A 24,647-nucleotide genomic window follows, 5' to 3' on the forward strand; every position below is an offset into this window, starting at 1 on the left:
TCTTCTCCCCTGGGAAGAGGTGGCTTATGGAACCGCCACTCTTGATTTGACAGGAAAAGCTTAATCACTGAGTACTCACCCCAGTCTCCAAATACTCCACCCAGAGAATCAAGGGAGCCACACTCCAAGGTGGGAATCTATATGTCATTAGTAACAAGCCCCATCAGGCACTTGATCTGTACAGGCTCTCCTCATCCCTTTGGGCCTTGCCCAGAAAGTAAAACTGGCTTCCATATTATGTGGAGGGCTGGATATGTCCAGGTGAGAGCAGGGTTCTCTTCCTTCTGAGGGCCCAGGGTCTGGAAACTAAGGCTGTCATTGGGAGTTGGTGGGATAATCCTATTGTAAGAAACTTTTAAATTTCCTAATAGTGCTGGGATGCAATGTCACTGAACACGTGTGCTTGGTCATTTCAGTCGTGTCTGACTCTTTGCAACCCCATGGACTGTAGCCCGCCAGTCTCCTCTGTCTATGGGATTCTTCAGGCAAGAACACTGGAATGGGTAGCCATGCCCTCCTCCGGGGATCTTCCTGACCCAGGGATTGAACCCGAGTCTTTTACATTTCCTGCGTTGGCAGCCGGGTGTGCTTTACCCCTACACCACCTGGAAAGCCCCTACTGAACATGAGATAATATGAAAGAAGGTTCTGGGTGTGTTAAGGAGGATGGTAGGCACAGGCAACTGTTTTATGAAGGGACTTTCTCAGTGATTCTACAGACTGGAGCATTCTTCCAGCTTGGCTCTGGGTTTACACTAGATGGTCAATTAATACCTGTCGACCTACTTGTCCTAACAAGGCTTGGCTTAATGGAGGTATGTGGCCAAACCACTCACTGTTTCAAGGGTTCTGCTAGTGTTGAGTGGGAGGAGCCCAGGAGCCTGGAGCTCACCACCGCAAGCCACATCAGTGACGGTTCTGCCACCTGAGTGGCCTGCCCTGCTACAGGGGGTCATGCTGGCTAAATGCAGCTAGAAAAATAACCCCTCAGTTTGTCACCCACAGGCCATCCCCCAGAAGAACTCCACCAGTCAATGCAACTTCAAAACACAAGGAAAAAAATAAAGGAACATCGGATTCTAGTAGAAATCTTGTATTCATTTTGAACACTGCTATGTTTTAAGGCAAGTGTCACATATTGAAAACAGAGATGAACAGCATTATGACATGTTAGAGCAGGGGACACATCATCAGACAGTGAGAGGGTGGCATTTTTCCCCAGCTGGCTCACTCCCAGTCTGATTCCTCTTTTGGACAGAAAAACAGGGAGAAACCAGGGAGAGGGGAGTGATCATCACAGGGGTTTTACATGGAAGCACCCTTCCCTAGGCCATGTGCTCCCCACACTGCACTCCCAGGTCCCAGAGAGAGTGTGTGCAGCCCCTGGGTCAGACTGTCCATGGTGAAATTCACCTTTAGAAACAGGAAAATCAGGATGCCAAAGCCACACAACTTGCGGTTAATTCACCTCTGCCCCAAAATTCAAACTTGTTTGGACTGGAGCTAAAATACACAAACACACATGTAGATATAGATGCTAAACACATGTACGCCCCCCACATGCTACACATATGTGTGTACACACATAGTTACACAGATGTGGAAGACGGAAAGATCAGATCTAGCGAAGGCTGAAAAGTAATGAATGTTCACTTGCAGTTTGGAATCCCGCCATGTGATTATTTCTCCTTTAAAAATAGAAGGCATCAACAACAAGCCAGAGGGTAAAGGCGTCCATGTACTGCTGAGCCCAGCTCCTGGTCACTCCTGCTTCACAGGAGTGGTTTAGCTAGTTTTAAAAGAGGGCTAGCGGGAGGAGGGCCTGCCCACTGGCTGGGTCTTTCCTGTGCCCCTTGGCTCTTCCCCACCACTTCTGCTCAGGCCCATGCCCCATAATTTTAAAACAGGGGAGCTTCACTGTCTCTGCCCCTCCCCCTATTTTAGCTGTGATGGGACATGCACCATAACGGCGTGCTCCTCTCCTGCAGGGCTTGGGTGACAGCAACAGAGAAGAGAGGGGAATGAGCAAGGCTGAAAGTTTGGGAGTTTGAATAATGGCCAGCGTGTGGTGGCAGAAACGTGCCTGGGTCTGAGAGTCACTGGGAGGCCAGGGACCCAAAAGTGGGCTGGGAGGTTAATTCACAAAAAGATGAAGGACAATAGGAAGAGGCTGCATTTGATGCTCACATGAAACTGCCAAGAGCACAAGTGACGTGATAACAGTTGCTCCTGCACACAAAACAAAGCCCTGCTCATAAAAGCCGTCATCCCCAGGAGAAGGAGCCTCCCGGAGAACTTAGGTATCGCTTAGGTAACAGTGAGGAAGGTACGGGGTTAAGTGTTAGCACTTAATAGCCAAGATGCGAAATGATCATTTTCCAGATTCATTCAGTTTGCCTCACCAGATTCCTCTGAGGTAGGTAAAAGGCAGGTGACGTCAGCCCCATTTTACTGATGGGGTAGAGTGAGGCCCCAGGACTTGCTGTAGGTCACCCCACACATACACACCAACAACTACATAGAAACAGCAGTCTTGTGCCTTTTAGATATTCCTTCCCTGCCCCTGGCAACACTGGTTCTCTCTATAAAGCCCCATCTCCAAGGTTCAACCTGAGTCAGTAGGAATCAGGTAGACCATTTGGCTGATAATTTTAAACTCTGATGTGCTGGAGGAAAGGGAAACCAAGCCTATCAAAATCAGCCAAAGCCAGGACATCTGGCTTCACCCCAGTGAAGGGTGGGTTTGTAGTTTAAAAAAAAAAAAATTTGCTTTAAGGGAGGGTCTAGTTGGATTGAAATCTATTGCTAGACCAGTCAGGGTCCTGAATGCAATGACCATATCACACCTCCCCAGAGGCAGAGGCCCCTGTGTGACTTGTTTGCCAAATCAGAGTGGAGGTGGATAAAGCTACAGTGTTGGCAGAAGTCCAGATCATGAAAGCAGAAAACTTTCTGGGGCTGGGGCCAGACTGGGGACATTAATATATGTGTGTGTGTATGTGTGTGTCCTTACCTGTCGGGCTACTTCCCTTTCCCCTGGCTGCACTCCCCCTCCTTTCTTTGACCTCAGAATGTATTGTTTACCTAATGCCGCTAACCAGAGACACCAGCAGTGCTAACACCATGGAGTATTTCTAACTTGATGGGCACGCAGTGCCTCCAGCCCAGTGACCCAGAAGCCAGCCATGCCTAGTCGGAGACTCTTAACACCTGAGTCCCAGCTCAGAGAATTCCAGCCAAGGACACGAATTTGGGAATTTTTCCAATTATTCTGGCTCACAAGGTGACAGATGACTGCCACCCGCCCAGGTCTGTCCAGGAAGTATCCGAATGCTGAACTTTCCTGGGTGCAATGAAATAACATGTGCATCTTCCAAGCTTTAACTGCCAGGTCTCTATGAGCCTGTTACTCCCCACCCTGGCAGCTCGAGGGTGTGTTTCCAGACAGAGCCAGGGTGCACACAGTTGACCTGGACATGATCGAGTGTCAAATGTCAGAGTGTCTTGGTCCTCAAGAGTCCGTTCCCACTGGGAAACCCAATGCCTGTGCCGAGAAGTAACCCTCAAACTGGTGGCTGGGCCAGTGCATTGCTCGGGAGGCAAAAAGTTGGTGAGGGCGGTGCCAGGGCCAGGTGGCCAGACTGATGGGGTGGGCACCCCCAGTGGGTGAGCTGGAAGCCCAGCCCCATCACAGAACTGACTCCTTGGACTCTGGGGTGCTGGCTGCTGGGCCGGTGGGGTTTGGGTGTGTCACCAAGGGCGACGTCTCCTCCTCCGACTTGCAGTTAGGGATGGCCTCCACTTTGACCTCGCTCAGCTCCTGCTCCCCTCTCTTCATCGCCTTCTGATTCAGGTGGTGGAGGATGCCCGCACCCAGGGCATCGCCCTCCACGTTCACCACGGTGGTGGTGCGGTCCCTGCAAGGAGAGAACAGGCAGGCGTTACAGTCAATACCGCCTGGAGCCACCAGGGGGCGGATGTCATTGAGGGCTGAGGTACCAGGAGGCTGTGACCCTGAAGGAGAGCAAGCTAAGGGCATGGGGTGCTGCTTGATGCTAAACTGATTTTCTCCAAATATTTTTCATTCTTATGAAACAGGCCCACTCATTGCAGAAAACTTGGGGAGAAGAGAAGCATAAAGGAAAAAACAAAAGTCACTCCCCCCCATCCTCTGCATCCCTGAGTGAACCAGTAGTATCATCTGGATCTGTTTCCTTCCAGAAATCTTCCTATGTGTGCACTTCATGTGTGAGACACCATCGTGTAAAAGTTATAAGTAACTGGGATGACAAGGGCTTCCTGGTGGCTCAGATGGTAAAGAATCTGCCTGCAGTGCAGAAGACCTGGATTTGATCCCTGGGTTGGGAAGATCCTCTGGAGAAGGGAATGACAATCCACTCCAGTGTTCTTGCCTGGAGAATCCCCATGGACAGAGGAGCCTGGCAACTACAGCCCACAGGGTCGCAAGGAGTCGAACATGACTGAGCGACTAAGTACCCACACACGACTGGGGTGATGGTGCAGATTCAGTCCTGGCTCCAGCTTCCCTCCCACTCACTGTAACCCTGTGGGAACCTCCCTCCCAGTCTCGCATCCACACTGCATCTCTACTGAACTGTAACCTTCATGTGCTTCCCATGGCTGTTGGCAAATACCATCTCAGAGAGAACAGCACTGCCCTTTCCAGAAGCTTTGTCTTCCCAGAGCCCAACAACCAGCACCTCTCCCTGGGGCTCAGAGGAAGTATCATGCTCATTCTGAAGAAGGAGGGAAAATAGGAACTTGCCTGAGGTGCTGGAGAAGCTGAGAGTTGTGGAATCAGAGGTTGTGGATGGTGGGGGTCTCACTTGGGCAGCCCGCTTGGTGCCTGACCTCCCTCATCCTGACCAAGCACCCCTTAAACGCCTGCCTTCCCCATGGAGGGGAGCCGGTGAGGAAGGAGGCGGGGCCTCTGACACTCTGCCCTGGTCCCTCTTACTCGTCTGAACACTGTGCATCTCCAAAGCACTTTTCATCCCCAAGGAGCTCAAGGAATTCTGAGAAGTCCCTTCAAGTTTCCAGGGCTTAAAAATAAGGTTGGAACCCAGCATTCCTAACCACTGTGGGCAGACCCACCAGCCCGGGGCCAGGGTCTAGTGGTCAGAGTATCCATACCCGGCTCTGCCCAGCCTGGCCAGGAGTGTCTTCCCCAGTGCTGACTGAATGCTCTTCCATGTGCTGCGCATGTGCTAACTCGCTTAGTCTCCACTACAACTCTGCTGTAGGGCTCTGTTCTTATCCCCTTTCCACAGACTGGCAGACTAAATCACAGACAGCTCATATCACACAACTAGTAAACGATGTGACCCCAGGCTCCAGGGCTCATTTCTTATTCATATGCTCTACCTATTGTCCAACATCAGTCCCTCACTGACCTTCCCTATGATACAGGTATTGTTTGTATCTGAGAAAAGTGTCATGGAACTCAAGGCAGCAACAATTAGGAACTGTTCTGCGTCTTTACAGGAGCCCTGGTGATGGTTACCCAGATCACAGCTTCTTTCTAACTCTGCCCCTGAGCCCAAGCCCAGGCACTTGCATTAGCAGCGCTCATCTTTTCTCCACTTACAGAAATCACTCCTTGGACATTCCAGGCCAAGGACAATCATTCCCAAAGATTCACTCCTCCAATGGTTATGACCCCTGTGCAGCCAACAGTCTCCACAGACGCTTGGGCCTCTGACTTTTCTGAATGTTCTAAGCAAGTTCTCAGTAATGGCATGTTTTAAGTTTCTCTGCATGCCCCGGGCCAGTGCCAAGCTCCTAGGGAGCTCAATACAGACTTTCTTTTATTCAGTGCCCTTAGGACTTGCTACTTACACAATCCAGTCCACAGCCAGGATCAGAGAGAGGTCATGAGTGGGCAGCCCGATGGCCTCCAGGATAATGGCGATGGTGAGGACCCCTCCAGCAGGCACGCCTGCTGCTCCAACACTGGACGCCGTGGCGGTCACTCTAGGGGATGGGACGGCAGGATCAGCCATGAGCCCAGAGCACCGAGGGGACACAGAGACATGCAGAACATGGCAGCCACGGCTTGGAACTGAAAACCACACAACCCTAGTCTGTCGGCTGCACCCTCGGGAGAGGATCCACTTTCTTCAAGTAATGAATTCATGCTGTCCTCATTTACAAATGAGACGCCTGAGTCATGGTAAGATTGTATTCATGAAGTTTTTCAAAGGAAATCGCAATAAAAAAAATCTCAAAGTTTAAACCAGGCCTAAAGATGAAGGAAAGAATATGGAACTTACAGAATGGTGAAAATCTGTCCAGCTCTCAGCTCCACGTTGTTGAGCTGGGCAATGAACACTGCGGCCACGCACTGGAAGATGGCTGCGCCATCCATGTTCACAGTGGCCCCGATGGGGAGAATGAACCGGCTGATCCTCTTGTCTACACCATTGTTTTCTTCAATGCACTTCATCATAGAGGGAAGGGTTGCTGAGCTGGGAAATGCAAACCACCAAATAAGAGAATAGTCCTTTGTGACCAGGCTAACCTATTACTCAGCTCAGACCCAGGAACAGAGCAATTAGCATCATCCTAGGTTATGGCACTCTCCCCTTGAAAGAAAAGAAAAATCAGAATTTTTGCAGAGTTTCTGTCACACATGGGGTTTTGTCAATTGCTTTCCCAAAGTGTTCAAAATTGGGCTTTCTAGACTTAGTTATTTTCCCCCTGGATACACCCATTCCAGATTTCCCAAGAACCACACATTGTCTCACAGTGCAAAGTATTCTCAAGAGAACAAAGAACTATTTCCTCTACACGTGCATCTCCTCTCTTGAACATGTTCCCCTCCAAAAAGTAAAAGGCAAACTATGTTTTTTCTTCTACGCCAAGAAGCGGAAATGGCTCTGACAGGATTTCCCTGGTGGTCTAGTGGTGAGGGCTCTGTGCTTCTACGGCAGGGGACATGAGTTCAATCCCTGGTCAGGGAAGTTCCGCATGCCTTGAGAGTGCGGCCAAAAAAAACAAGAAAAAAGAGAAAAAACATGGCTCTGAGAGTTTGGAAAGAGGACCTGTATCTCAAGATAATGAAGAATAAGACCTGCTCCCCACAGTGGGTTCTGCGGACTCCGCACATGTGGCTGGCATAGCTGAAGTAGGCTGGTTTCTGCCAAAGCCGGAGAAACTTACCTCCTTCATTCCTCCCACACCACAACCGAGTCATAGACACTGCAGGGCAGGGTGGCGGGAAGCAGGCAGCAGAGAGGCAGAAATTAAATGTGTGAGTCAAACGATGTGCCGCCATCCTTTCAAAGTTTTCTTTGTGTTTGGAAAGCCCAGTGTTTTTCTGGAAGAATATCAGCCATGACAAGGTCCATCTTTTGTGGTAAATTAGATAATCCCACAATATTGTGTGCTCCTAGAGAGCTGAGCATACACCCCTCACCAGGATGCCTTATGTCTTGGTCTTATTTCCTAATTCACCCATCCAAAGGGAGAACTGAAGAGGTATCATTCTAGAAACTCTGCTGCAATGCATTTTGAGTCAAGTGGTTGTCTTCTTTTACTCAGGCTGAGGTCCAGTTAGGGTGAGGACCCACAGCTGGGTAAAATTATGATCTAACTGACCTCTAAGAAACAAGAAGGAGAAGGGAATGAGGCAATCTCTCATTCTGGCAATCCTAAAAATCTACTTCCCTAAGAGCTATGGGGCTGGCAGTGCAAAAAAAATCAGATGAAACCAATTTAGAGTTTTCAAGAAACTAAAATTTGTCAAGATGCTAGTTGTGCATCCACCGCGGGCTCATCTGGTTCCAAGCTCAAGGGCAGCCAAGGGCACCTGCAAGCCACTCACCTGGAGCAGGTGGCAAACGCTGTGGCAAACGGTGTGAGGAGGCCCAGGAGGAACCTGAATGGGTTTTTTCTCGTGAAGACAAAATAAATAAGTGGCAGAACAATTCCTCCATGAATAAAATGGCCCAATATAGACGTGAAGATGTATTTCCCCAGGCTGGTCACCAGCATGATGATGTCCTTCATTTCTACAATCTTGCTTCCAACCAGGAACATGATGCCCACAGGTACGTACCTAGGATGTGAGCACAGGGCACAGGTAAGCAAAGGTGAGGATGCTGGGGCTGAGAGATGCAGGCCCTTCCTGACATGGGACTTGCGCACTCTCAACCAGGTTGTCTTCATCTCTCCCTGGGATGACCCTGAGAAATAGAAAAGGAAGGGGGTATGCCATGCCTATTTTACAGGCCATGAAACTGAGTAAAATTAACAGGATCACTCATCATGGGTGTGGAGTCAGGACGAGGACCCAGACTTCTTTCCCCTTGGATATTGTATGTTCTTAACAGCTGGATGCTGCCAACCACGAGGGCTCCCAGGTGGAAGGAACTCTTTGAGATTAAAGCCTCTGCGACTGTGGGCTTGATTTCCAGCTTTGCTCAGGCTTGCTCCGAGAACTCAGAAACACGAAAGACTAACACCTATTTCATTTTGCAGAATTGCTGTGATACAGAATTGAGCCAAAGCTGGGACTTTCATGAAGTTTCAAATTCCTGGTGGACTGGAAAACATGATTCCATGGGAAGAAGTCACTAACAATGACCTTCTGAGAACACTCTTGGAGCGTGAAGATTTTTTTTAATGGGCAGGTGGGAGGAAGGAAGGGAGGAAATGAACTATAGGAGCTACAAAGGACAAAAGCCTGCTGTTTTGAGCTTAACTGAGGATGAATTTTAAAAATATTAAAAAGCAGAAACATTGCTGACAAAGGTCCATCTAGTCAAAGCTACGGTTTTTCCAGTAGTCATTTGTGGATGTGAGAGCTGGACCATAAAGAAGGCTGATCACCGAAAAATTGATGCTTTTGAACTGTGGTGTTGGAGAAGACTCTTGAGAGCTCCTTGGACTACAAGGAGATCAAACCAGTCAATCCTGAAGGAAATCAGTCCTGAACATTCATTGGAGGGATGCTGAAGCTCCAATACTTTGGCCACCGGATGTGAAGAACTGACTCATTGGACTAACTGGTTTGAACTGGCTCATTGAACTGACTCCCTGATGCTGGGAAAGACTGAAGGCAGGAGAATGAGACAGAGGATGAGATGGTTGGATGGCATCACTGACTCGTTGGACATGAGTTTGAGTCAGCTCTGGGAGTTGGTGATGGACAGGGAATCATGGCATGCTGCAGTCCATGGGGTTGCGGAGTTGGACATGACTGAGCGACTGGACTGAGTGGAAGATGAATTTTATAACTATTGACTTTATTTATAAATTTTAATTATACAGATATAATGTCACACAGTTCAAGTTTCAAAGGGTACAAAAGGATGCAGTCTACCTGCCACCTCTGTCCTCCCAAGTACCAGGCTTCCTTCCAAGGAGACATTGCCAGTGTCACTGGTTTCTTAAGACTTCTTCCCAGAGGTATTCTAAGAAGTATAATTATTTTTAAATCCTATAGTAATACATGAATACATTCTCCTTTCAAAAAATTAAAACATGATAGCTAAGACCAAAATCTTTAGGCCCTATCCTCAAGCCAGCCCCCTCCTCTGGTAACCAGTCCCACTTCCTATTCTTTTAGATACATGTGTTTAAATCTGCATGTTTTTTTAAACTCCCTATTATGTCTTTGAGACCTTTTCATATCAATACATAGACATCTACCTCATTCTGGTCTTTTTTTTTTATCATGGTAAAGTATGCATAACATAAAACTGACCATATTAACCATTTTAAGTGTACAGGTTGGTGACATTAAGTATATTCAAAGTCTTGTGCACTATCACCATCTCCAGAACTTTCTCATCATCACAAACAGAAACTCTATATTCAATAAATAATAACCCCATGTTCCCCCACACTGCTGCTTTCAGAGACCACTGTTCTACTTTCAGTCTCGATGAATTTGACTATTCAAGGTGCCCTTATACATGGAATAATACAATTTTAGCCCCCTTGTGTCTGGCTCAGACAGTAAAGAATCAGCCTGCAATGCAGGAGACCCAGGTTTGATCCCTGGGTTGGAACGATCCCCTGAAGGAGAGCATGTCAACCCATTCATGTCTTTAAGGTTCCTCTATATTGTAGCACTTTTCAGAATTTCACTCCTTCTTAAGGCTGAATAATATTCCATGGTATGCATATCCCACATTTTCCTTATCCATTCAGTTTGTCAATGGACATTTGGGTTGATTCCACCTTTATCTCATTCTTTTAAAATAGCATCCTCAGAACTACACTATAGATTATTTGCATTGCCCTGCTGATGAGCATTTAAATTATTCCCAGGTTTTCATCACCACACAGAACACTGCAAACAGGCCTCTTTGTGCCCACATGCCTATGTTCTCCAGGTAGAGACACCATGAAGTGGGGCTACTGAGTCATGAGATGTGTTTTAAAGTTTAGTGAAGTCGCTCAGTCGTGTCCAACTCCTTGCGACCGATAGCCTACAAGGCTCCTCTGTCCATGGAATTTTCCAGGCAAGAGTACTGGAGTGGGTTGCCATTTCCTTCTCCAGGGGATCTTAAAGTTTAGTAGATCCTGACAAATTTTTCTCCAGTGTGGCTGTTCTAATTCATGTTCCCAATGGCTTCTAGGAGAATAATCCTTGCCCTGCACCACTGCTGCTGCTAAGTTGCTTCAGTCGTGTCCGACTCTTAGCGACCCCATGGACTGCAGCCCACCAGGCTCCTCCATCCATGGGATTTTCCAGGCAAGAGTACTGGAGTGGGGTGCCATTGCCTTCTCTCCCTGCACCACTGGTTCTCATCCAATGATGATTTTGTCCCCAGGGAACGTTAAGTAATATCTGGAGACAGTTTGGGTTGTCACAGCTTTGGCAGGGGGTGCTTCTGGCATCTAGGGGCTAGAGACCAAGGATATGCCTAAATATACTAACTACGGTGTACAAGACAGCCCCCCACAACAAAGAACATCAATAGTGCTGCTAATAAAGGTACATTATACAGCACAATAGCCAAAATACTGTAAAGATAGCCAGTATTTTATAGTAACCATACATGGAATATGGAGAAGGCAATGGCAACCCACTCCAGTACTCTTGCCAGGAGAATCCCATGGACGGAGGAGCCTGGTAGGCTACAGTCCATGGGGTCGCTAAGAGTCGGACACGACTGAGTGACTTCACTCACTCATACGTGGAATATAATCTATAAAAACTTTGAATCACCATGCTGTATACCTGAAACTAATATAACATCATAAATCAACTATTAGTGATTAAGTGAAAGTCACTCAGTCATGCCCAACTCTTTGCAACCCCATGGACTATTCTTCAGACCAGAATACTGGAGTGGGTAGCTGTTCCCTTCTCCAGGGGATCTTCCCAACCCAGGGATTAAACCCAGGTCTCTTGCATTGCAGGTGGATTCTTTACCAGCTGAGCCACCAGGGAAGCCCTAAATCAAATATATCTCAATAAAAAAGAAACAGGTTTTTATTGTTGAAAGTGGAAAATGCAGAAAAATTAAAATAAAAATTCCTCAAATTCCAAAGGAAAAAAAAAAATAGTACTGCTGTTGAGAAATCTTAACTTTACCCTTATCAGTGCCTGATAGAACCAAGCTTTTCATTTCCCTGATTTCTAATAAACTGGCCATCCCTTAAAACATTTATTGGTCATTCAGGTTTCCTCCTCTATGCATTGCCTGTTCATTTCCTGTGTTCATTTTCTAAGAGTTTATTCAGTCTTTTTTTTTCTTTTTCAGTAATCAGGGCTCTTTATATTAGTTCTTCTCAAACTATCTTTGGTGAAAGACTGGTTCATTTCTACCTAGTTGGTCATGGACCAGCATTCTTAGAAAACACACACACACACAAAATAGAACAATGATCATGGCTTGGATGCTGAAGAATATGAAACTGCTATAAAAGATTTTTAACACTTATTCTCAAGTTCTCTATTAATTTCACTACAGAAAGATGAACCTTTTGTGAACTTGTACCAGTCCTTTCAATCCCAATGCTTTGAGTGTGAGTGTGTTTGTGTGTGTGTGTGTGTATAGACTATATGTAAATATATATCACTTTTTTTTCAATAAGTATCTTGTCTTATAACTTCATCCAAGGTATCCTTTGCATGCAAATATTTTAATATTCTGGTGGAATCAAATTTAGCAGCTTTTCATGGCTTTTTCTTTCTGTATTTTGTGTAGGAGGACTTTCTCTACCCCTGTATTTTCTTCTAATACTTTCAGAGGACTCCCTTCCTTCCTTCCTCCCTGGACAGTTTAATGCATGGGTTGGCACCATGAGTCTTACTGGAATACAGCCAAGTTCATTCATTTATAAATTGTCTATGACTGTTTTTGTCTTGTGATGGCAGCATTGGCAGCTATGACAGAGACCATATGGCCTGCAAGGTTTCCTGACCATCTACTGAGAAAGCATTTCTATGAATAGTACAGGCTAGGCAGGTGCCTGATATTATAGCAGGTAATTAGCAAAGGAAAGAAAGAGCTACTACTGAAGACCCCTCCCACACATAGGGGAGATCCTTTAACCAGTTGTGCGTGTGTGCTTGTATATGTTCTAGTTAATAAGTCATGTCAGACTCTTTCGGGACCCCATGGACTGTAGCCTGCCAAGCTCCTCTGTCCATGGAATTTTCCAGGCAAGAATACCGAAGTGGGTTGCCATGGCCTCCTCCAGGGGATCTTCCCGACCCAGGGATCGAACCTGTGTCTCCTGCATGGCAGGCAGATTCTTTACCACTGAACCAACAGGGAAGCCCCTTTAATCAGTTAAGGCATTCTAAACCCCAGTTCTGTGTGGGATGCACTTTCTGGGCAACAGATATCCTACTGCAGTTAAGACTCTCAGACAGGTCTGCCTTTCCAAATGTCTGCTTGTATAACTAACACGTCATGTTGAAGGAATGACTGTAAATTGGTTTCAGATTGAAAACAAATGTTTTCACACAGGAACATCACTTTCCTGCACAGTTTCCTTTAATCCAACCTTTGGGAGGATTTCAGACTAAAAAGAATAAGCCAGGGAAAGAACCTGACAGGATGAAAATGCTTTTTCCTTTCTGGAAATATTTTTCTCCCCAGAACAACAGGAGTCATATGAAGTGGCATGTTTCTGATGCAGACTCAGACTCTGGAGTTTGGGGCTGAGCAAGAAAACTTGGTTAAGCAGGATAAACACTACTAGTGGAGGCTCTGAACTCAGCTTCCCAACCAATCTCACGCTTTCCTACCAAATTCCAGGCTTCTCTCTTCAGTCCAGCTGCCATCCCAGTATCATCTGAGAGAGAGACATCCTAGGATATTTAAGGGTTGACAATAAGGAACACGTTTTGTGCATGAAAAGATAAACTAGTTTCTCAACAACGAGCAGGTAGAAACTAAAACCCACAAAGTCTGGCTTCAGTAAAACAGCAGGAAGCATTACCACTGGAACTGGTATGATTTTTGAGAAGTTACTTTGAGAGATCTTGTCAAATTTTTCCTTGTTAGCCAGAAATCAATCTGGTGGTTTTTATTAAACAAGTACCCTTTCATTGCTATTATATAAAGAGACATTCATGTAAAAACCATTCCAAGTTTACCTGTACGTATGGGGTAAAGATGGATTTGTTCTCCATGTTGTAATACTCTAGTAAGGGGCCCTTCTGAAACTTTAATCTATTCTTTAAAGAGAAATAAGCCTTATTTTATATGGAATTCACTGCCCCACAAGATGTGGCAAGAATAATGGTGAGGCTCATCGATAAATCATCAATGACAGAACCCCCAGGGTCACTGTGGGTGACAAGCAAGTGACTAGTAACCATGGTACGTGCTTGTTTATTTCTCTGAGATCCTTCAACCCTTGTACCAAGACTGGTCGTGGTACATCATCCACAGACAGCTCTGGGCCGGGTAGCCCCACGGGGTGGCCTGAACAGCTAAGTGGGGTTCTTTCCTGGGTAGCAGGAGAAATGAGAGAGAGTGGGGGGGGCAGGGTGACACTCACCACATAATCCATGACACCAGCACCATGGTCGCCTCATTGAAGGCATTGAAAAAACGAATGAGCTCTTCTCCTTCAGAGCCGAGTTTCTTCAGGGCCACTCCTAATACCAGGGCAAAAAGGACCAATCCTAAAATGTTCATCCCTTCAATTTCGGTGCCAATGGGGATCTGTAGGATCAGAGGGGACACAGGGTCTAAGTTGACAGCAGATGAGTGAGGACTAAAGAATGCATTTGCTCAGGTCTCCATCAGATGGAAACATTGTGCCCAGAAAGAGGAAAGGCTCGTATTTCCTCTAACACTCAGCGATTTCACAGATCAAGGGGCCGGAAACTCAGAGGGAGATGGAGTCTCAGGATTTGGAAAGTCAACAAACAGGATTTTCACCTACTTGTTAACTGTGAAAGCTTTGGAAATGGGCACAGGTTGAAGCAGCAAGTACTGAGCCTCTCCTCACTGGATATGCTCAGGCAGAGGTTGGACAATCATTTTAAAGGGTTGCTTTTAAAAGACAGGGCTTCCCTTGTGGCTCAGTTGGTAAAGAATCTGCCTGCAGTGCGGGAGACCTGGCTTTGATCCCTGGGTTGGGAAGATCCCCTGGAGAAGGGAAAGGCTACCCACTCCAGTATTCTGGCCTAGAGAATCCCATGGACTGTATAGTCCATGGGGTTGCAAAGAATCAGACACGACTGAGCGACTTTCACTTCACATTAAAAGACAAGCTGATTGGTGAAAAGGTCCTTCAGCTCAAGAGTCAGTGATTGTAAGGAATTCCCTGATGATCTAGTGATTAGGATTCAGTGCTTTCACTGCTGTAGGCCCCAGTTCAATCCCTGGTCAGGGAACTAAGATCCCATAAGCCTCAAGGGTGTGGCCCCTGCCCCCCCCCCCCCCCCCCCCAAAAAAAGGCCAGTGATTCTAACTTTGGCTACTAATTCTTTGTTGCTAGGTTCTTACCATAGTCTCCTCACTGACAAATTTCAAAAAGGATGTTCAGAATCAACATGGATATTTTCAGGATATTCTTTCCTAAATCACCAACTTAAAATGTATAAATATAATGTGTTCTTTATTTTTTTCCCAGCAGTACTGAATCTCACTACTGCAAGCATTTATGTTAGACAGACATTTTATTCCATCAAACACATTATGAAATTCTGAATAGGAAACATGTCAGTGTGGTAAAAACTGAAAGAGCATGTTTACCATCATTCTAGTCTGAACCCTAGTCCCAGCTTTGATATTAAAATAACTTCTCTGAGCTTCAGGTGCTTCATCTGCAAGATGAAGTGAAAGGGACTAAACTATTTTAGCTTTCAACTTTTTTTAAAAAAAGTAGAACTTTTCCTTCAATCAAAAACAGGCTGGTAGAACTCAGAGCCACTTAGCCCTGGGGAGGTGTATAGGGGATGGGGGAAGGGCAAAGTTCCTCCTTCTTCCATGGCAGCTTCACAGCTGGACTAAATACTTGAGGTCCCTCGTCTCTTTCAGCTCCAGCATGAAGGCTAGGACTTCGCTCAGTGTCTGGTAAACAATAGGTACTCAAGGGACTTCCTTGGTGGTCTAGCAGTTACTCTGTGCTTCAGCTACAAGGGACTCAGGTTCAATCCCTGGTCAGGGAACTAAGTTCCCACATACATGCCTTGTGGTGTGTCCAAAAAAAAAAAAAACAACAACAAAACCAACACACACACAACAACAAAAGAAACAACAGGTACTCAAAACATACTTGTGAATGAATGATGGTTATAGTGAGTTAAACCCCTAAGACAAATTCTATGTGCAAGGGTAGGTTAAATCACCTATTATTTATATTTCAGAAAAACAGAAGGGATGTTACACAATTTCTTTTAAGAAAGGGAACATTAGTTTCAGTTCAATGAAATGGACATTCTAAAGATGGTAAACGGCCCAAAGAGCACACCTAAACTGTGAGATTCAAACCCCAGTCTTCAGTCCTGCTGAGAAAAAACTAAGCATCATTTACGCTCCTTGAGTTCAGAAGCATTATTTGTGTTACAGGATTTGTCATAAGTGATCTCACAAAAACCCTTACTTTTTCAACGGTCATGTTTCCAGCGCTTGTGTTGTGGGTCACTTCTCTGTAGTCAGTTGCATACTGTGAGCGAGAGAAAGAAAACCCCGTCAGTTCACAGCTGAAGACCTTTCCCAAGAGGAATCCAGAGGACTGCTGGGCCTCTTGCTACTTTGTTGTTCTTCCCTCCAGGTCTGCTGGCATTCCTCACTTGCTTGGCCGGACAAGGGCCTCTGAGGACTGTACCAAAGTCACTTAAGATCAGGGCAACATGCACTCTAGGAGACCACTGATTATTTAGGAACTCAAGGGAATGGAGAGAATTTCCTCAGTCCCCAGACCCTGGCTTGGAGAAGGTCTGTACAATTTCAAGCTGATATCTTAAACGGCTGAGAATTCATATTATTTGGAGAAACTTGGTATTCATTCCATAATATTAAAGTTCGTTTTTTTGATGTGCCATTTTATTTTCATTCATTTATTTATGCTCCACTCTGTTCCAAAACTTACTTGAGCTTGACTGCTTTTCAGCATCTAATACACCTTCAGCCCTCTACTCCTCAAAACAAAGGATATGGGGCAAGATGCTATTTTTTGGCTGAGTCTTCTGGGAGACCCACTCATCAGAGGGGAACTATCTTTCCAACTCTGGTCCTGTGGTTGACTTCATACACTTCTGCCTGACACACACAGGTGTCTCCCTGCAACAGTGTGTACTGACATTTAGTGGATTCTGTTATATGACACCCTTCCTCATCCTTCTAAGGACAGTAACTGTTAAAAAGGGGCCCGTCAGGCCCAGAGGCCTCTGCTTTGAACCTGCCTTTTAAAGAGCTCTGGTCTCTCTCAGCTTTGACTTATCAAGCTTTCAGACAGGCAGAGATGATCAGCTGTCCTGTGATAGGGGTGGCAGGGGATACAAAAGCCACCCCACACCTTCCGTGGCAGGCATTGAAAGCCACGACACTTTTCATTTTTCTCTTATCTTCTATCTCACATTATACATACAAGCCACAGTTGTATTTATACCCAGGGTTTTTTTGTTTGTTTTTTTAAAGAGCAAGACTGAGTGGAAACTGAAAAGACAGCGCATGAAAAAGGCAATCAGTTTAGTCCATCTAATCTAGACCTTTATATTCCTTCTCTGTGTGAAGCTTGGCTGTAGGAACATTACCTTCAGGATTGCTAAAGTTAGGGGAAAACTAGAAACAGCCATCCACATGGGACTGATTGAGTAAAATTATGACATGTTCATACTACAGCCAGTAACTTATGCAGAAGGATATTAACCGACATGAGAAAATGTTCACAATAAGAGCTGGTTACTGAAAAATATGTGTATACATAATAACAATGTATGTAGTATAATTATTTTAAAATCTTGTGTGCATGTGTATCTGTGTGCAGGTGCATATGTACATGTATAGAAAAAAGATACCAGAAAGATGTATAACAAAATGTTAATGGGTAGCTCTAGGTAGTGATTATGGGTGATTTTTATTTCCTTCCATTCTTTTGTACTTTAATTTTTTTTGCAAGGAGCATATATTATATTTGTAATCAGAAAAAAATATAAAAATGCATTAAAAAAAAATTCTAGGGAATTCCTCTGGCAGTCTAGTGGTTAAGATTTAGCACTTCCACTGCCATGGCCCAGGTTCAATCCCTGGTCTGGGAACTAAGATCCCACAGGCTGTGCAATGCAACCAAAAAACTTAAAAAAGATTTTAAAAAATTAAAATTCTAAAATATTTAAGAGCTCCATAAAACATGATTTGAGGGTACTAGGTGATGTGAAAAGATGCTGGAACTAGTGGGATATTTTGGACAATTTTTTGGTTTCTTGTTGTTTTGTTTGTTTTCACTCCAGGGGCCCATCTATAAAAATTTAGGCCAATGATACTAAGTGCACAAAACCCTCCTTGTTCCACCTTACCTAACTCTATAGCAGTAATTTATATGCTATAAACATATAACACCCAAAGTTTCCTATTTTTAGCAAAGCATCAAGCTTACCGTCCGGAAAGCTGCAACCACAAGATTTGAAGGAAACAGGTTTCTGTTGGAAAAGAAAGCACTTTGTCAGTATCCTTAAAATTTGTCATTCAACATGTTCACTTTAAGATGCCCACACCTGACAGCCTAACACACAGGGTTCCCTCTCTCCCCACATCCTGCAGTTATTGCCATCTTCTGCTTGATCCAAGCACTCAACTGTGCCTTGGCTGAAGAGTCACAGCACCGACTTTGAAGCACTGATCTCTATCCTCATCTCCCTCGTGGTACCCTTGATATTTAGCTGTGTCCAAGCAAACCAGAGTAACTGCATCACTTTCCTTTCCCCTGGTGGCTAGGCCCTAGGGCAGTGGTTTTCGGTGGGAAGTGGTGCTGCCAACTTGTGAAATCCAAGGGAATGCTTTGTTGTTACGATAACTGGGGGGCATTCCTGGAACTGGGGGAGTATGTTTGGGCAGAAGTGCCAGGTCCCAGCTATTTGTTCTGCTAAGTGTGGCAAAGTCCTGTGTAATAAATAGTTTCAAGGCCCTCATACTTCCCAATGTCCTGTACGACACAAAACTGTAGAGGAAAATCTTGTTCGTAAATTATTTGAGCTTAGAAACTAACTTTACAGCAAGGTATTTTCTGTGCAGTTTGAATATACACTGTATTTTCTAGGACTGAAACTCCTGTGTAAAATGTGGGATGATTTTTTTGTTTTGCTTTGTTCAGAATATTTTCAAGAGTCATTCACTTTCTGGGAAATCACATCACTAATCAAAAATTGTAGGATATGGGCCCTTAATCACACATGCTAGTAACTGAGTATCAGTCTGAATTTAAAGCTCTCTCATTAATGGTGACTCTATACTCAGAAGCAAGCACCTAACCATTTTGTTTTAGAGCATTCACATCTTGAAATACATTATTTTTACTATTAATTACTCTCCTTCAGTATTTAACTTTTAAAGACTTTACAGTACACTTTTTTATTTCTATTTTTTAAAATACGTAATAATCCCTTCTACCTATTTATCCCACCCTCCACCATCACCTCTGGCAACCACCAATCTGGTATGTTTTTTATATTACAGTTAAGTCATATTGATGTTTGAGATTATGTGTAGGGTAAGTTCTATTTATGGATTTCATTTCAGGATGAAGGAAATTATAGAATTTTGTTATAAAAGGAGAGCAATAGAACTGATCCAGTTACACTAGATTTTTGAAACCAAAACCTTGGCAGGCAAATAGTTTATATTGAGCCTCCTTTGGGTCAGATTTTGTACAGATGCTAGACTTATGTGAAGAGCTGACTCATTTGAAAAGACCCTGATGCTGCGAAAGATTGAGGGCAGGAGGAGAAGGGGACGACAGAGGATGAGATGGTTGGATGGCATCACTGACTCGATGGACGTGAGTCTGAGTGAACTCTGGGAGCTGGTGATGGACAGGGAGGCCTGGTGTGCTGCGGATCATGGGGTCACAAAGAGTCGGACACGACTGAGCAACTGAACTGAGAACTGAGTTGTGATATATGAAAATCCCACTGACAATCCATTTTTCTACTGACCTCCTATAGTAAGTCTGGAGAGCAAAAGCTCATCCTTTACAATCTGTGCCAAACATCCATTAATTCTCACTTCGGTGGATGAGTTATTCACAGTGTTAGAATCGCTAGGCAACTTAGCATGTATTCAGTTTCAGAGGTCAGCAGGTCTGACTGCAGCCCAGCTTGGCAAGCAGAGTCTAAAAGGCCTCCTGGTAGTCACATCTTTGTGTAATACCCTCCCCTTGAGTGTGTGTGTCATGGTGGGGTGTGGGGGTGGGGGCTATGACTTGCTTCTAGTCAAAAGAATGGCACTAGTAGTAAAGAACCTGCCTGTAAATGTAGGAAACGCAAGAGTTGTGGGTTCAGTCCCTGTGTGGAGAAGATCCCCTAGAGGAAGGCATGGCAACCCTCTCCAGTATTCTTGCCTGGAGAATCCCAAGGACAGAGGAATCTGGTGGGCTACAGTCCGTGGGTCGCAAAGAGTCGGACATGAATGAAGTGACTTAGCATGAATACGAGCACAAACACAATACAGTAAGGGTAATGGGATATCACTCTTGTGATATGCTACATAAACTTGTGGATGCTATCTTGCTAGAAGACACTCTTTATTGCTTTCTGGGCTTCCATATTGATGAAACAAGCCGCCATGTTAGAAAGACCCATATGACAAGACATGGAGGACGGTCTCTGGCCAATAGCCAGCTAGGAACAGAGGCTCCCAGTGTGAACCTCAAGGAACTGAATCCTGCCAGCAACCATGTGTCCTCAGAAGGGAATCCTTCCTCAGTTTAGCCTTCAGATGAAACCCCAGTTGTGGCTGACACTGATTGCAGCCTTGTAAGAGACTGAAGCAGAAAACCCAGCTAAGCCATGCTAGGATTCCTGACACTACAGATTCTCCGGGATAATAAATGTGTGACTTTAAGCTGTTAAATGGTGGCAACTTGTTGTACAAGAGATAATACACCCACCAACAGGGTTAACAAGACACAAAAATGACTTTGTTAGAACACTCAGGCTTCCAAAAGACAGCCAACAGCTAGAGATGGCAACTCAGCATTTCCTCACTTGCTTGTCTATGAAACCTGAATTGCTTTCAACGTACTTAAAGAATACCCGAAAGTACATGGCCGTATTTAAACAGACAAAATGTGATCTGTGAATTAACCATTGCAAAATGGTGATCGAAATTTGATTCCTATTACAAGCATTATTTATTTTAAAAGGAAGGTAGAAACAGACTAGGCATTGTTATTGGTTATTTGTTAATGTATAGATGAATAGCAACTTACTTTTGCCTATGATTTCCATTACAAAGCACCTTTCTCAGTCTTGTTTGGTATCTCATTTCCATTTGCTATACTAGTTAGAAGCAAAAACAGGCCCTGAGCCAAGGTTTCATCAATTCTACATCCACCACAGTAGTTCTCAGACTGAGCTTGGCCACCTGCTTCTCTCCCTAAAAGGACAGAGATGTTAAGGAGAGAGCTGGGATAGAAGCTTGCTATCTTCTCCATGGGGGATGATTTCCCCCACAAATAGTTCACATCCTTCAGAAATGAGCTGTTTCCCCACTCGGTGCAAGCACAGCCTCTCCCATCACCTTGAAACACTCTCTTCCAAGGGTCACAGAGCACTTGTTCAAACCCTACTACCTGGCCAGCCTGGTGTCTTTGGCAAAAGCAATAACCCAATACTGCCTCACCCAGAATGAATTCTAACCCACAACTTCTAGACCAATCTGTTTTCAGATAGTCTACAAAATCCAATGGGAATAGAGGGGTACATTCAATACTAGAGTCAAAGCGGCAACTCCAGCCAAAAGAATCAAATTTCTAAGAAGAACATGAGGTGTTCTGGCAGTTTCTTATAAAGTTAAACATATACTTACCATATGACCCAGCATTTCTACTCCTAGATATAAGCTATATGAATAACAGCATTATTCAAAATTGCTCGAAACGGAAATGTCCATTAACTGATGAATGGACAAATAGCATTAAGATAAATCCATACAAAGGAACTCTACTTGAAAATAAAAAGGAATCAATCACTAACACACACGCATGGAGAATCTCAATAATACTGTGCTGAGCAAAAGAAGTCAGACAAAGAAAAGTACATACTGAGTGATTCCATTGCCATGAAACTCTAGAAAAAGCAAAACTAATCCATAGTGATAGAAAGCAAAACTTTCTATCCAAAGCTGCCTAGGGCCAGGGATGAAGTGTGGGAACTGCTGAGAAGGATCATGGGAGAAACAAATGTTCACTGTTTGGATTGTGGTAGTGATTAAGTGGTTTATCTATCTGTCAAAAGTCATTGAACTGCACCCCTGAAATGGGTGCATCTTTTGTATGTAAATCATATCTCAAAATTCCTTAAAAAGTTAAGACAAAAGATACCGTGCTAACTGCAAAGGAGATCTGACAACCAAAAAACATACGCACATCCAACCGGATGACTGGACTTTTTAGATTACACAACTCAGCTCTCAGACATTAATCCCTTGGGAGGAGACGCCTGGGGGCAATGAGCTGAACCCACCGAATCGCTCTCCTTTAGTTCCCCTCATTGCCACAGGCCAGAAGCAGGAGTGCCCCCTGCCCCACCTGCCCCTCCACGGGGCAAGGGTGTGATGCTGCAGGAGTAAGATGCATTGGTTAATAGTCAGCCGCCTGTTGCTCTGGCTAAATGAGAAAGTCACCATGGGAAAAGAATAAAAGCAAAATACAGCAATACAACATAACCCAAGTAAAAGTATATTGGGTTGATCAGTTGGGATTGTCATGCCCTGCTTAGCTAAGGAAAAACACACTGTGGACTTTGGAATGCTAGGTCAGCACAAGTTCAGAACACTGCTTGTGCACACACTAAGATGTTTTCCCAAGGCATATGCGGGTCTATGACCTCCCACTAGGTGATAGCTCTTGTACAAGAAAATAACAATATAGTTTAAAGTAATCAATAAAATGGGAGATGTGACTAGGGACATAGGAGGCTGATTTCATTGTAACACAACAGATAGTTTCTGCTTGCCAAGACACTAAATAAAAGTTATGTGGCTCCAAGGAACAGGGCTCTTGATCCAAGAGGTCGAGTCCCCTGGTCCTATCTTTAAAACTTTAATTCTGTCTCTAGTTTCTTTTTCCCAAACTGTGCGTCAACCACTTTCAATCCCTACCTGCTGTGCTGGCCACAGCAATAAGACAAAACATTTTTCTCTACTCTTCATAGATTCTGCCTTTGGTGTTGTATCTAAAAAGTCATTGCCATATCAGAGGTCATCTTATGTTATCTTCCAGGAGTTTTATAGTTATGTATTTTACATTTAGATGTGTGATCCATTCTGAGCTGATTTTTGTGAATGGCACAGGGGCTATGTTTAGATTCACTTTTTTTGCATGTGGATGTCTAGTGTTCCAACACCATTTGCTGAAAAGATGGTTCTTGTGCCATTCTACTGCCTTTACTCTTTTGTTAAAGACCAGTTGATCATATTTGAAGTGAAGTGAAGTGAAGTCGCTCAGTCATGTCTGACTCTTTGCGACCCCACAGACTGCAGCCTACCAGGCTCCTCTGTCCGTGGGATTTTCCAGGCAATACTGGAGTGGACTGCCATTTCCTTCTCCAGGGGATCTTCCCAACCCAGGGATCGAACCCAGGTCTCCCGCATTGTTGACAGACGCTTTACCATCTGAGCCACCAGGTGGGTTGATTTCTGGGCTCTCTACCCTGTTTCAGTGCCAATATCACACTGTCTTGATCACTGTAGCTTTCTTTTTTTTTTTTTCACTGTAGCTTTCTTTGCAGTAAGTCTTAACAATCAGGTGTGTCAGTTCTTTGATTTTGTTCTCTCTGCACTCTTCTTTCCCCTCTTTCATTGGCTTTTAGACACAGATGCTGCAGTGAATTTGGGCTTTTTCTTACCGCTGAGCTCTCCTGTATTAAGGGATCGTCTGCTCCATCACACAAGCAGTTTTTCCCCCAGAGCTCTGTCTCCAGGCACTTTTCCCAGCTCCTCACATTGACAGAGCAACCTTGGGTGTTTTCAAAATGAGGAACAGGATCTTAAAGTAATCAATTTAACCCTTCACTGAATGTCCAGAGATAGGAATTCACTGTATCTCTCATTCACATTCCATACAGATCAGCAGCATCCAACAGGACTTTTCTATACTTATGCTGTCCAATATGCTAGTTGTGTGGTTACTGAGCACTTGAACAATGGCAAGTGCTACTTAAAGTCTGAATTTCTTATTTTATTTACATTTAAACTAGTTACCTTGAAATAGTTACTTGTGGCTGGTGAGTTGTGGACCTCACAACTCCAGTACAGATTTGATGTTGTAAGATTCACCATCTGGAAACCAGAAGGAGCAAATGCTCCTCAGGCTCACCTCTGCAGAGCACTCCGTTTCACTGGGTACTAGTATGCTTCTAAACACTGAGTTCTTCATTTTATTCAAATTCTCAAATGTGTCCTTTTTCCAGTTATTTGATTCTGAGAAATGTTCTGGAATTACATAATACCAGCTATATTTCCCAGCTCTAAGGAGCACTCTATAAAAGATGTAATACATTAGACAGAATATAAAAGAGCAGCGTGCATCAGTACTTAAAACGTGGTTTTGTGGAACTTGTGTTTCAGGTTATCTATGTGGAGGTGGGGATGAGTATATGTGCATGCTATCATCTAAAATGTATTTTCTTAGTGTGTCTAAGTCAAAAACATCTGCAAAAGTGCCAAGACTGTATTACTACATCCAGAGACCCGAGTCAGAACAAACTGGGAGCGAATGAATGGACGAGTCTTGCTAGTGCTTTAGGAACATTTGGACACATAGTTTAAAGCAAACAGAAAAACTGGCATAAGCCAAGACCGAACTGGCAAAAGCAGAACTACTGTGAGTGGTACTGAACACACTCGTGCACCTCACACCATGAAAACTTCACAAATGTTCCTTCTTTATACATCTGGTCCTGTTTGTTCTTCTGAGCCTATTGTCAAGGATGGTATGCATTTCCCGGTTCCATATGAGAAGAATGTAAAGCAATTTACTTT

At 44.4% G+C, this 24,647-nt stretch overlaps 1 protein-coding gene across 1 annotated transcript in view; it reads right to left on the reverse strand.

Annotated features, from left to right (window-relative positions):
* Positions 1-1,077: 1,077 nt before the first annotated feature.
* The window catches only part of SLC1A4 (solute carrier family 1 member 4), a 28,106-nt gene continuing 4,536 nt past the window's right edge, over positions 1,078-24,647 (reverse strand). The window contains exons 2-8 of the mRNA XM_012168282.4: positions 18,046-18,088; positions 16,051-16,113; positions 13,996-14,162; positions 7,847-8,080; positions 6,294-6,488; positions 5,860-5,994; positions 1,078-3,917 (exon numbers count right to left, since the gene is read on the reverse strand). Of these exons, the coding sequence (XP_012023672.3) occupies positions 3,689-3,917; positions 5,860-5,994; positions 6,294-6,488; positions 7,847-8,080; positions 13,996-14,162; positions 16,051-16,113; positions 18,046-18,088 (1,066 nt within the window). The 3' untranslated portion in view covers positions 1,078-3,688. The remainder of the gene's footprint in view (positions 3,918-5,859; positions 5,995-6,293; positions 6,489-7,846; positions 8,081-13,995; positions 14,163-16,050; positions 16,114-18,045; positions 18,089-24,647) is intronic.

This window comes from Ovis aries, chromosome 3, assembly GCF_016772045.2.
Source record: "Ovis aries strain OAR_USU_Benz2616 breed Rambouillet chromosome 3, ARS-UI_Ramb_v3.0, whole genome shotgun sequence".
Lineage (NCBI taxonomy): Eukaryota > Metazoa > Chordata > Mammalia > Artiodactyla > Bovidae > Ovis > Ovis aries.